The sequence below is a fragment of the Microcaecilia unicolor genome, chromosome 1 (genome assembly GCF_901765095.1).
Source record: "Microcaecilia unicolor chromosome 1, aMicUni1.1, whole genome shotgun sequence".
Taxonomy (NCBI): Eukaryota; Metazoa; Chordata; class Amphibia; order Gymnophiona; family Siphonopidae; genus Microcaecilia; species Microcaecilia unicolor.
Window position 1 is genome coordinate 666,287,888 of NC_044031.1, and position 12,967 is coordinate 666,300,854.

At 47.5% G+C, this 12,967-nt stretch overlaps 1 protein-coding gene across 1 annotated transcript in view; it reads right to left on the reverse strand.

Annotated features, from left to right (window-relative positions):
* Positions 1 to 12,967, reverse strand: part of TBC1D21 (TBC1 domain family member 21) — a 115,631-nt gene that overhangs the window by 74,615 nt on the left and 28,049 nt on the right. Inside the window, 1 exon segment of the mRNA XM_030191427.1 lies at positions 1,249 to 1,343. Within this exon segment, the coding sequence (XP_030047287.1) occupies positions 1,249 to 1,343 (95 nt within the window).

The window sequence follows — 12,967 nt, forward strand, 5'->3', positions numbered from 1 at the left end:
GGGTTCGGGTAGTGTGCTCAGAAAGGAATGGGTGAATTTTGGTGATATTATAGAGAAAGAAATGACAGGTTTTAGCAGTCTGCTGAATATGTGCAGAGAAGGAGAGAGAGGAGTCGAAGATGACCCCAAGGTTATGAGCTAATGAGACAGGGAGGATGAGAGTGTTATCCACAGAAATAGAGAATGGGGGAAGAGGAGAGGTTGCTTTAGGAGGAAAGATAAGAAGCTCAGTCTTGGTCATGTTTATTTCATATGGCGGTGAGACATCCAGGCGGCAATATCAGCCTGCATGCATGTTGATGTGTTGAGGGCTGCTTAGATGGTGACTCCAGCTGTGAGGAACTAAGGCCACTGGTGGGCAGATTTCTATAGTCTGTGTCCCATGTATGGTAAGATAGATCAGGATAGGCTGGAGTGGACTTTAACGACAACTCCAGAAGTTGAAACTTAAGGATAGTGCCGGACGGACCTCTATGGACTATGTCTCAAAATGGCAAAGAAAGATCAGGATTAAGTATACATATTTTATACTACATTCATTGATGGTTTTAATCGTGAACTGATAATGAGTGTGACTGTTGGATATACTGGCTGGACCTTTCAGGTCTTTATTTGCCATCATCTACTATGTTTACCATATTACTGTGTTCTAAATGAGTGAGCACTCTTTTGAAAGACTGCACAGTTTTCACAAAAGTATGCATACTTTCACAAGAGAGTGCTCTCTTTCCGATAGAAGGCACACTCTTTTGAAAGTGGACGTACTCTTGCTCCCACCCTCCAAAAAATAAGTGGTCCCATAAATGACACAGAAAACAACACAAAATAAAAATGTAGGGGTTGCAACACCTAAAAAACACCGGAAAATATTGGTCCTGGCCAATATTCAGCCTGGACCCGCATAAGTGTCTTATGTAGGTCCCAGCTGAATATTGTCCATCATATAACAAACTAGCCCTGGATATTTAATGCTGGTGCCCAAACATGGCCTGGCATTGAGTATCTGGGGATAGTTCTGCCTGCGGTGGTCAGCATTTCCAAACCACTGATCACCATGAGCTGAATATCGACTGGAATATCGATTATTTTGACTCCCCTGAACATGAAAATACATTTAAATCTCATTGCACACATTGTTTTACTTACATATGTATTTCATTTAACTAACATCTCAATCTCTTTAAAAAGCAAACATAGAAAGAAGACACTTTACCCCCATTTCTCTGACCTAAGTTTCCCATGACTTACCAATGAAGTACTTGGTCTCTATAAAGTCTTTCAGCTCCTGCTCAAGCAATGGCATAAGTTTCTTGAACATGTCATTTAAATCTTGGTATTGTTTCCTGTAAAAGTTTGGAAACAGAACCAATCAATACCTGCCAAACATCCTTGGATTTTACATTATGACAATGATGATATGGGTTCATTGTTGTGTTTTAACAGAACCTTAAGACTTGACTATAATTTCTGGAGAAGTAAGCTTGCCAACTGACATAATTTCTGCTAGTCTAGTTGATTCTACTTTTACCTTATTACGTTAACGGATGTGTATGAGGGGGGGGGGGGGGGGGTCAGTGTTCAGATAGTGCAATGACTGTACTAAGTAATTCACTAGTACTGGTGCTTAATTTAGTATGTACAGAGAGAGGCAAAAAAAAAAAAAAAGTAACCCCCTAGAGTTTTTGTAGTTTTCTCAGCAAGCACTTTGAATTTCAATGAGAAATTTTACATGCTTATTTAGTCTCCATAGTTACGTATTGCTAGTAAACAACATTAAATTACCTTAAGCTATGTTGATGTTACTGACATTTTTGTGTTACTACCTAGCAATTTTTGTGCGTTAAAAATGTTCAAGCTAAAATACAGTAAAATAACGTCATTCAAACAATACCATTAACATTGTGCCAGAATTTCGCAGGCCTCTTTTGGAAGTTCCTAACAGCCTTCTGGATTGGTCCTTGTGGCAGGCTGTCCCAGATTGTCTGCAGCACTTCCTGGAGTTTGGCGATTGTTTGTGACTTTAGATGGAGCTTGTGATAGGTCTCTAACATTGCTTCTCAGAGAAAAGTCTACATCACTGAAATGTCATTAGCAGTAAGCTGGTACCCCTTTTTTATTTTCAAATAATAGTAGTTTTACAATGCAAAAATTTTGGAATGTGTGAAAATCACTGGGTGGTCACGTTAACAAGTCTGCAACTTTGCCGTGCTTATAGATAACCTCATTTCACTCAGCAAACAAATGTAGATAGCAAAAATTCAGTTGCAAAATTTTACGCCAAAATTCCAAGCGGTTACTGAGAAATCAGCAAAAAACTCTAGTTTTTTTTGGGGGGGGAGGGGCTCAATTGTATATTCAGTAAGGATGAGCAGTGATTTGAAATCAAGTGTACAAAATCCCAAAACACTGGACAAAACAAAATTTAAATAAACAATAAGGCCAGTGAAAAATTCCAAAACACTAAGGCCTATCAAATAATGTATTGAACAAAAAAATCAGAAAAATATGTGTATGTATGGGTGAACAATATTACTGAGGGTTCTTATATATGTACTAGTAAAAAAGGCCCGTTTCTGTTAGAAATGAAACGGGCGCTAGCAAGGTTTTCCTTGGAGTGTATGTTTCAGAAAGAGCGTGTGTGAGAGATGGAGCATGTGTGTCAGAGAGAGAATGTGAGAGAGAGACAGAGTGTATGTGTTTGTGCGAGAGAGAGAGTGTGTGAGAGACAGTGTTTGTGTTTCTGTGTGACACTGTGTGAGAGAGAGGGACAAAGACAGTGAGTGTGTGAGTGAGAGTGTATGTGGCAGACAGAGAATGAGTGATTGCGTGTGTGGTGTGAGGAACCCCCTCACCCCCTCCCTCTCCCCTGCCCCCTTGCAGCCAGGCATGTGCAGCGACCCTCCTCTCCCCGTGTTCCCCCTGCAGCCACCCATGTCCAGCATCCCCCTGCAGCCACCCATGCCCATCAACCCTCCTCTCCCCCTGCTGCGTCCTTCCTGTCTCCCCTGCTCCCCCTGCAGCCACCCATGTGGTCTCAGGCCCCCCCTCAGCATCCCTCCTGTCCCCCTGCAGGCACGCATGTGCAGCATCCCTCCTCTCTCCCCTGTCCCCCCTGCAGCCAGCCATGTCCAGCGACCCTTCTGTCCCCCTGCCCCCCCTGCTGCTACCCATGTCCAGCGACCCTCCTCTCCTGTGCAGCCACCCATGTCTGAGGACACTCCTCTCCTTTTTCCCTGTTCCTCCCCTGTGGCCAGCCATGTCCATCGACCCACCTGTCCCCCCTGATGACCACCAACCCTTCTGTCCCCCTGCCCGCCCTGCAGTGTCCGTCCTGTATCCCCTGTCCCCCTTGCAGGCACCCATGTGGTGTGTGGAGCCCCATCCCTATCTCCCTGTTCCCTGCCCCCCCCTGCAGCCACCCATCTGCAGCGACCCTCCCCTCCCCCTGCTTCCTTCCAGCCACCCACATCCAGCGAGACCCCCCCTTCCCCCCCCAGCCGGCGCAGCACCCAAAGAAAGCCCCTTGTCCCCCACTTCGCGCATCACCCGACCCCCCCACCGTGGCACATCACCAAGCCCCTCCCCCCTCATCAACCCCCTCGCCACCCGCAACTGCTAATAAAAACTGTGTCCAGCGGCTGCTGCTTCTGCTATTCAGCAGCAGCAGCCCGTTCATAAAGAAAACAAACAAAAAAAAAATCCTCCTAAAACGCAGCTCCGTTGAGAAGCATCTCACATTGGCTGAAGTCTCAGCATGTGCTCCTCCTCTCCCCTCTGACGTCTCGGCGTTTCTCAGGGGTCTTCTGGCAGGGGCACTGACGTTGAGGGGAGAGGAGGAGTGGCTGCAGAGATGTCAGCCAATGTGAGATGGTACTCCACGGAGGTGCATTTTAGGAGGTTGTTTTTTTGTTTGTTTGTTTTCTTTATGTACGGGCTGCTGCTGCTGAATAGAAGCAGCAGCAGCCGCCGGACAGAGTTTGTATTAGCGGTCGCGGGTGGCAAGGCGGTCGATGTGGGGGGGAGGGGCTTGGTGAAGCGGCGGGGGAGGGGTTGGGTGATGCGGCGAGGAGGGAAGGGGGTAGGGGCTTTCTGATGCCCCGTTGCACGGGTTGTTGTGGCGATGCGGTGGGGGGGCACTTAGAGGTGCATCGTTGTGTGTGTTTGTTTGTGTGTGTGTTTGTATGTATGTGTTTTTGTGTGTGTGTATGTATGTGTGTTGTGTGTGTGTTTGTTTGTGTGTGTTTGTTTGTGTATGTGTGTGTTTATGTGTGTGTGTGTGTTTGTGTGTGTTTGTTTGTGTATGTGTGTGTTTATGTGTGTGTGTGTGTTTGTGTTTCTGTGTGTGTTTGTTTGTGTTTTTTTGTGTGTGTGTTTGTGTGTTTTGTGTGTGTGTGTTTGTGTGTGTGCGTTTGTGTGTGCGTTTGCGTGTGTGTGTGTGTTTGCGTTTGTGTGTTTGTGTGTGTGTTTATGTGTGTGTATGTTTATGTGTGTGTGTGTATGTGTTTGTGTGTGTGTTTAAGTGTGTGTGTGTGTGTTTGCGTGTGTGTGTGTTTGTGTGTGTGTTTATGTGTGTGTGTGTGTGTGTGTGTTTGCGTGTGTGTGTTTGCGTTTGTGTGTGTGTTTATGTGTGTGTGTTTATGTGTGTGTGTGTTTGTGTTTCTGTGTGTGTGTGTTTATGTGTGTGTGTTTGCGTTTGTGTGTTTGTGTGTGTGTATGTGTGTGTGTGATTATGTTTGTTTGTATGTGTTTGTGTTTATGTGTGTGTGTGTGTTTGTGTGTGTGTTTATGAGTGTGTGTGTTTGTGTGTGTGTGTTTATGTGTGTGCATTTGTGTGTGCGTTTGCGTTTGTATGTGTTTGTGTTTATGTGTGTGTGTGTGTTTGTGTGTGTGTTTATGAGTGTGTGTGTTTGTGTGTGTGTGTTTGTATGTGTGTTTGTGTGTGTTTATGTGTGTTTGCGTTTGTGTGTGTGTTTATGTGCATATATGTGTTTGTGTGTGTGTGTTTCTGTGTGTGTTTCTGTGTGTGTGTGTGTGTTTGTGTGTGTTTATCTGTGTGTTTGCGTGTGTTTGTGTGTGTGCACGTTTGTGTGTTTGTGTGTGTGTTTATGTGTGTGTGTGTTTGCGTGTGTGTGTGTTTGCGTGTGTATGTGTTTGCGTGTGTGTCTATGTGTGTGTGTGTGTGTGTGTGTTTGTGTGTGTGTTTGCGTTTGTGTGTGCGTGTTTGCGTTTGTGTGTGTGTGTGTTTGTGTGTGTGTTTGTGTTTGTATGTGTGTGTGTGGGGGGGGTTGCGGGTGGCTTTTGTGGTCATGTGTTTGTGTGTGTTTGTGTGTGTTTATCTGTGTGTGTTTGCGTGTGTGTGTGTTTGTGTGTGTTTATCTGTGTGTGCATTTGCGTTTGCGTGTGTGTTTATGTGTGTGTGTGTTTGCGTGTGTATGTGTGTGCGTGTGTGTGTGTGTGTGTCTATGTGTGTGTGTGTGTGTTTGTGTGTGTGTTTGCGTTTGTGTGTGTGTGTCTGTGTGTGTGTGTTTGTGTGTGTGTTTGCGTTTGTGTGTGTGTTTGTGTGTGCGTGTTTGCGTTTGTGTGTGTGTGTGTGTTTGTGTTTGTATGTGTGTGTGTGTGGGGGTTGCGGGTGGCTTTTGTGGTCGTGAGTTTGTGTGTGTTTATCTGTGTGTGTTTGCGTGTGTTTGTGTGTGTTTATCTGTGTGTGCATTTGCGTTTGCGTGTGTGTTTATGTGTGTGTGTTTGTGTGTGCGTTTGCGTTGATATATGTGTGTGTTTGCGTGTGTGTGTGTTTGTGTGTGTGTGTGTGTTTGTATGTGTGTTTGTGTGTGTTTATGTGTGTTTGCGTTTGTGTGTGTGTTTATGTGCATATATGTGTTTGTGTGTGTGTGTTTCTGTGTGTGTTTCTGTGTGTGTGTGTGTGTTTGTGTGTGTTTATCTGTGTGTTTGCGTGTGTTTGTGTGTGTGCACGTTTGTGTGTTTGTGTGTGTGTTTATGTGTGTGTGTGTTTGCGTGTGTGTGTTTATGTTTGTTTGTATGTGTTTGTGTTTATGTGTGTGTGTGTGTTTGTGTGTGTGTTTATGAGTGTGTGTGTTTGTGTGTGTGTGTTTATGTGTGTGCATTTGTGTGTGCGTTTGCGTTGATATGTGTGTGTGTTTGCGTGTGTGTGTGTTTGTGTGTGTGTGTGTGTTTGTATGTGTGTTTGTGTGTGTTTATGTGTGTTTGCGTTTGTGTGTGTGTGTTTATGTGCATATATGTGTTTGTGTGTGTGTGTTTCTGTGTGTGTTTCTGTGTGTGTGTGTGTGTTTGTGTGTGTTTATCTGTGTGTTTGCGTGTGTTTGTGTGTGTGCACGTTTGTGTGTTTGTGTGTGTGTTTATGTGTGTGTGTGTTTGCGTGTGTGTGTGTTTGCGTGTGTGTGTGTTTGCGTTTGTGTGTGTGTGTTTGTGTGTTTGTGTGTGTGTTTGCGTTTGTGTGTGCGTGTTTGCGTTTCTGTGTGTGTGTGTTTGTGTGTGTGTTTGTGTTTGTATGTGTGTGTGTGGGGGGGTTGCGGGTGGCTTTTGTGGTCATATGTTTGTGTGTGTTTGTGTGTGTTTATCTGTGTGTGTTTGCGTGTGTGTGTGTTTGTGTGTGTTTATCTGTGTGTGCATTTGCGTTTGCGTGTGTGTTTATGTGTGTGTGTGTTTGCGTGTGTATGTGTTTGCGTGTGTGTGTGTGTTTGTGTGTGTGTCTATGTGTGTGTGTGTGTGTTTGTGTGTGTGTTTGCGTTTGTGTGTGTGTGTCTGTGTCATATTGTCTTTATTGAAACTTGCAACAAGACAAACCAAGCATACAAACAAGCGATAAAACAAGCAATAAAACCCGCTAACTAATACATAAATAAAACCTTACTGGCCAATACCCCCGCCCCTCAACAAACCCTCCCACTCAGGGAGGCTGAAACGAAAAACCCCTCCAATGCCTTGCCCACTGTAGTCCAGAACAATGCTCCTTCTCCCTCACTGCCAGCTGCTGGACAAAATGTACCACATCCCCTGCCACCTCCTGTACAGACAGCCACTTCCGATATAATGAAGCTTGGCAGCGTGCCTGCCACAGGAAGTAACAAAGGGCTGCAGCGATGATATACAGTGTCTCCCTACACCACCCCTTTCCTTTTGGAAACCCTCCATAGGCCCATTCTGCATAAGATAGCTGGTGGAAGAAAGGAATCCCTAATTGGCGGGCTACTGCCTGACAGACTTGTTGATTGAACGGGCACTTGAGGAGGAAGTGGTCCATTGTTTCATCCTCCGTCACGCACTCCCCCCTCGGGCACTTACGATCATTGCTGTTTCTATTTTTCATGTTAGCTCGAACATAAAGCCGGCTGTGGAAAGTCAGCCAGGCCATGTCCGCAATCTTCCGGGGGAGGCGTGATGAATTGAGGAAAGCCAGACCTTCCTCCTGTAGTGGACCTGGGCAGTCCCTCAAGGCTAGACGTGTTGAAAAGTGTGTCTGAATAATGCGGTGTTGTAGCTGCCTCCTGTCCTCCTTCTGGATTTCCTGTACTGTGATACCCCATCTCTTCACCAATCTCAACAGAGGTGAGATGTACTGTGGCAAGTATCCCGCCTTCCCTCGCAGGGGCATTGCCTGACCTCCCCTCACCCAATCCCTCAAGTACCGCTGAAGCCAGGAGGCCATGCAGTCTGCCCAAGCCGGCCTCCCTTCCCGCAAGACCCCTCCCAGATTTTGTTGGAAAAAGAAACAACTAAAATGTACCACAGGGTTGACCATTCCCAACCCCCCCTCCCTTTTGGGCAAATAGGTCACCTCCCTCCGGATAATATTCATCCTGTTCCCCCATAGCTGTTGGAAAAACAAGCTGTATACTCTGGCATGTAACGATATAGGCAGTAAACAGACCTTGGATATGAACAGGAGAAGGGGTATCAGATAGGTCTTAATGACATGCAGTTTTTCCACAAACCGCAACTTATATGATTTCCACTGGGCCACCCTTTCCTCGACTCTCCCCAGCCCCTTCTCCCAGTTGATCGTATCATAGTCCTGTCTGCCTACCCAGAGACCCAGGATCCGTACTTCATCCCTTGCTACTGGGTACTGACTGGGAAGTTTGAAAGCTGGTCTGCCCTGTCCTACCCAAATTGCGGAGCTCTTATCCTGGTTTATCTGGGCCCCCGCAGCCTGTGTGTATTCTGCCATCCAGGTCTGAACTCGCTCGGCTTCCTCCTTGCTACTGATTACTACTGTGACATCATCTGCGTAGGCGACACATCGCCATGTGTGTGAACCCAAAGAGATGCCCTCTAGTTGACCGCTAAACCCTCCACTCAACCTTCTGAGGAAAGGATCTAAGGAAAGGACGTACAGCAAGGGGCTGAGGGGACACCCCTGCCGTACCCCTGACCTCACTGCAAAGCTCTTGCCCACCCAACCATTTATTAGAGTGCTACTCCTTGCATTGCGATACAAAGTCTGGATCCACCCTATAAACTGGTCGGGTATCCCATAGCACCGAAGCACTAGCCATAGGTACTCCTGGGACACCCTGTCAAAAGCCTTAGACTGATCAAGGGTCAGCAAATACTTTCCCTTTGTCCCACCTTGACTCCTTTCCACTATTTCACGGATGGTACAAACTGCTTCCACTGCCCCTTTCCCCTTCACCGAGCAAAACTGTGCTGAGGACAAGAGACCACCCACTGCCCCAGCCAGGCGGTTGTAAATAATCCTGGCCATTATTTTCCTATCTACATTCAGAAGACTTATGGGTCTCCAGTTCTCGATAAGTTCCAGATTTCCCTTCTTTGCGAGGAGAACCAAAATAGAACACTGCTGTGAAGGGGCCAAACGCCCGTTCTGCAAACAATTATTAAAAATTGCAGCTAACACTGGAATCAGGACCACACGGAATTTTTTGTAGAACTCTGGGGTCAGCCCATCGGGACCCGGAGTTGTACGTGCTGATAGCGTATCAATAGCATCATCTACCTCTCCTGTGGTAATGGGCCTAAGCAGTTGTTCCATCTCCCCCTCCGAAACCTTTTCCAAGCCTGGGGCACTCTGCACGTATGATAGCATGAAGTTAGAAACCAAGCTCTCTTTCCCCCACAATTGGGTGTAAAACCGAATGACCCTGGCCTCGATTGAACGTTGGTTCGTCAATCGCTGCCCTGCTTCATCTCTCATAGCATAAATGACCTTGTGTCCTACTGCTACCTTGCAATTCTGGAAAGGATCCGGGGAATACCGATGCCCATATTCCCTTTCCAGAAGCAAAGCAGCGTATCGATCATATTGCAACAGCCTCAACTGGGCCTGCAAAGCTTCTATCTCTCCCTTCTCTAGATGGTTGGAGACCGCGTGGTCCAATTGCTTACGAAGACGACAGCACTGTGCCTGTAACCCCAGACTCTGCTTCCTGGCTAGGGACCGGAAAAGGGCCTTGACTCGCCCCTTTACCATGTCCCACCAGGCTCCCTTATCATCCATCACCTCCCATAGTGTTTCTTGGTCTGCTAAAAAACCCTCAAATATTTGTCTGTTTTCCTCTACTTCTAATAACTTTGCACTCAGTTTCCAAAATCCTGGGCCTTTCTGCGCCCCTTCGCATATTGTTAAGACTGTGGAAACTAAGGCATGATCTGAATATTCCGTCCATCTATTCGGCTGCCCCTGAAACTTAGCCAACCCGCCTACAAAGAGCCAGTCAATACGGCTCTCCGTGTCTCCCCTTCTAAAAGTGAACCCCTTCCCTCCCGCCACCTCCAGTCTTGCCTGTTTTACAATTGCTGCCAGCTGGAGGCTGTCATAACCCACCTGACGCCTGGACCCCTTTCTATCTGCTTGCTGTAAGACCATATTAAAGTCTCCTCCAAATACCACCAATTTGCTTGTATATAAATACGGTTTCACCCGGAGCAACAGCTGCTTGCGTTCCCAACTAATCTGGGGCCCATAAAAGTTAATGATTCGCACTGCTACCCCTCTAATGAAAACGTCTAAGACAACACACCTCCCTATCTCCACCTCTATTTCCCTCGTAATCTCCACTTCTCGGGTGGCAAAAAGAATAGCCACCCCTGCGCATCTTTCTTTGGCCAGAGACCAGAATGAGGGCCCCCCTTTCCAATCTCTCTTGGCCCGGTGCAGGAGCTGCAAAGAATCCAAATGAGTCTCCTGCAACAGGATGCAGTCTACCTTGCACTGGGTCAAATCGCTAAAGGCGACAAATCTAGTTCTCTCTGCCTTTATGCTGGCTACATTCAGAGTTGCAAAGATTAAGGACAAGGCAGCCATGGTTTATTTCTTAAATTTCTTACCCCTCCTCATCTCTTCACCGCAATCCCTCTTCACAGATATTCCTGCCCCCATCATTTCTTCAGGATCCTCTATAATTTCTTCTAATTCCAAATCCTCCCACTCTGAGTCATCTTCCCCGGCTTTCTTTCTACCCTTTTTTTTCTTGGTTTCCTCTGGACCAGCCCTTTCCCCTTTCATCCCTTCCTTACCCTCCTCTATTTCCTGCATGAGGCCCTTCGTTAAACTAGTAGGATGTGATGTTAGACTTGGGGGTAACACTGCTGGCTCCTCTCTGTTAAGTCTTTCAGATGATTCATTCCTTGCTCCCCTCCCCTCCCTCCTCTTCTCCTCCAAAACCTCCCTTTGGGGTGGATTCATCTCAAGATCACCCTCTCCTTCACCTGAAACCTGAAACACTGCATATCGATTACTCTGGCTCTTCTCCAGAATATCTGTTCTCCCCGCTCGGGCTAGCCCCCTCCCCTCCTTCCTCCGACCCCCCTTCCCTCCATGTTTCCCTACCAGGGTCCATGCTTCCCCTTCTTCTCCCCCCTTCTCCCCACCTCCTTCTTCCATCCTTTCACAAATACCCCTTCTTTGAATGTGATCCAAACCTGATGCCCTTTTCTCCCCCTTTCCCTTTCCCTTAGTGCCTGCCTCTGTATGAATAGTGGTATTTGATTTATCCATTAATCCCTTTAATGCTTCCCGCTTCTGTCCTTGTATCCTTGTAGTTTCTGCTTGTGCCCCTTCCTCCCCCCTCCTCTCTTCCTCTACCTGATTGTGCGATGCTTGTGGGCACTTGCTAAAAGGGTGCCCCAAGCCTCCACACAGGTTACAGCGTATGGTAGTGCAGTCGCTGGTGTCATGATCTGTACTACCACATCGCGAGCACTTTAACACTGTACATGACATGCTTAAGTGACGGAAAGATCCGCACCTGTAGCACTGTCTGGGTTGTCCTGCATAAAAGCATTGAATTCGATCCCTTCCAATGTATGCGGCTGAAGGTATATGTTGGGTGACATAGCCTGCCTGTTTTAATTTTACAAGGGCACTCCACCCCCCCGCCCACACACGACTCTGGTCTGGTATTTTGCTTAATGGGGTCCTAATTTCGGCATACCGTCCCAACCAGTATGACAGGTCTGCAGCCATAAGAGATTCATTACGTACCAAAATGGTAATCTGGACTGCGTCCTGTCTACTGATGGGGACAGCCTTAAAATCCACCCATCTACCCTGATGCTGCACCTCTGTGTACTTTTCCCAAAACAGGTCCAAACCTCGCCCTGTTAAGAAACTAATATCATATTCAGGGATTCCCACAGGGTGTATGCATGCATACAAATCTTCAGGGATAAAGCCAAGGGAGAATACCATTCTTAAAACAACCTCTCTAGGTGGTGCTACCCCTGTGCCCACCCAACGCAGCTGGACAACATTTCGACGTTTTGGGGTAACACCGCTCCCGGGACCCCGCAACGGACCAGAAAATGGATTTCCCCTTGTCTCCATGTCTGACTCCTGCCTCCCCTCCTCCTTCCCTGTCTCTGCCCCTCCTCCCCGTACTACTGCTGCAAAGGATAAAGGGGCTGATACCAGTATGCTCCCCCCTTCCCCACTCCCTTCCTGCCTTCCTCCCCTCCCCCTCTCTTCCCCTCCCTCCTCTCCCATGTCCACTAACCCCACTATGTTCAGTTCACTTGTGCTGTTTCTGTCTCTTCCCCCTCTGCAATATTCTACTTCCAGTCCTTTGCCAGTTGCTGCTGTTCCCAACCAGCACTCGTTCCCTTGCTCTGCAACTGTCCCACTCAGACCAGGTCTGGGATCTGTCTCCTCTTGTAGCTGACACTCTCCTCCATGCACTTTCTCTGTTTCTGACACTGTCATACTCAGTCTGAGTCTTGGCTCCGCCTCCTGGTGCAGCTGACACTCTCCTTCATGTACTCTCTCTGTATCTGGCACTGTCTTACTCAGTCTGGGTCTTGGCTCTGCCTCCTGGTGCAGCTGACACTCTCCTCCATGCTCTGTCTTACTGGGTCTGGGACTTGGCTCCGCCCCCTGGTGCAACTGACACTCTCCTTCATGTACTCTCTCTGTATCTGGCAATGTCTTACTCAGTCTGGGTCTTGGCTCCACCTCCTGGTGCAGCTGACACTCTCCTCCATGCCCTGTCTCACTCGATCTGGGTCTTGGCTCCGCCTCCTGGTGCAGCTGACACTCTCCACAATTCTCTCTCTCCTTTCTGGGACTCCTGCTTTGATGGGCATGAGTTTCTGAGAAGCTCCCTTCTGCTCTTTCTTCTTGTTTCTGAGTGGCAGAATCTATTGGGAGCCCCTGCCTGTCACTGAGCTTCCCCCATGATGTCATCAGCACTTCTGATTGAGATTGGATGGCAGCTCTTGGACAGCCCTGCTCAGAGGTCTGCCCTATCAATTCTGTCCATGAGTGACTGTGGTGTTCCCACGATGTTCCCGCCCTCTGTCCACCATATTTGCTCTCAGCTTCTTCCATCTCTTGTAGTACTCCACTACTCCATTCCTGTACTTTCCCATCCTCTTTAGTCTCTGTCTCCATCTGCAAAACCCCTTGTTTTTGCTCTACTTTCCCTCCCGTTGTTCCTGGTAACTTCTGTACTTGCTCAGTGTGTAGTGATTC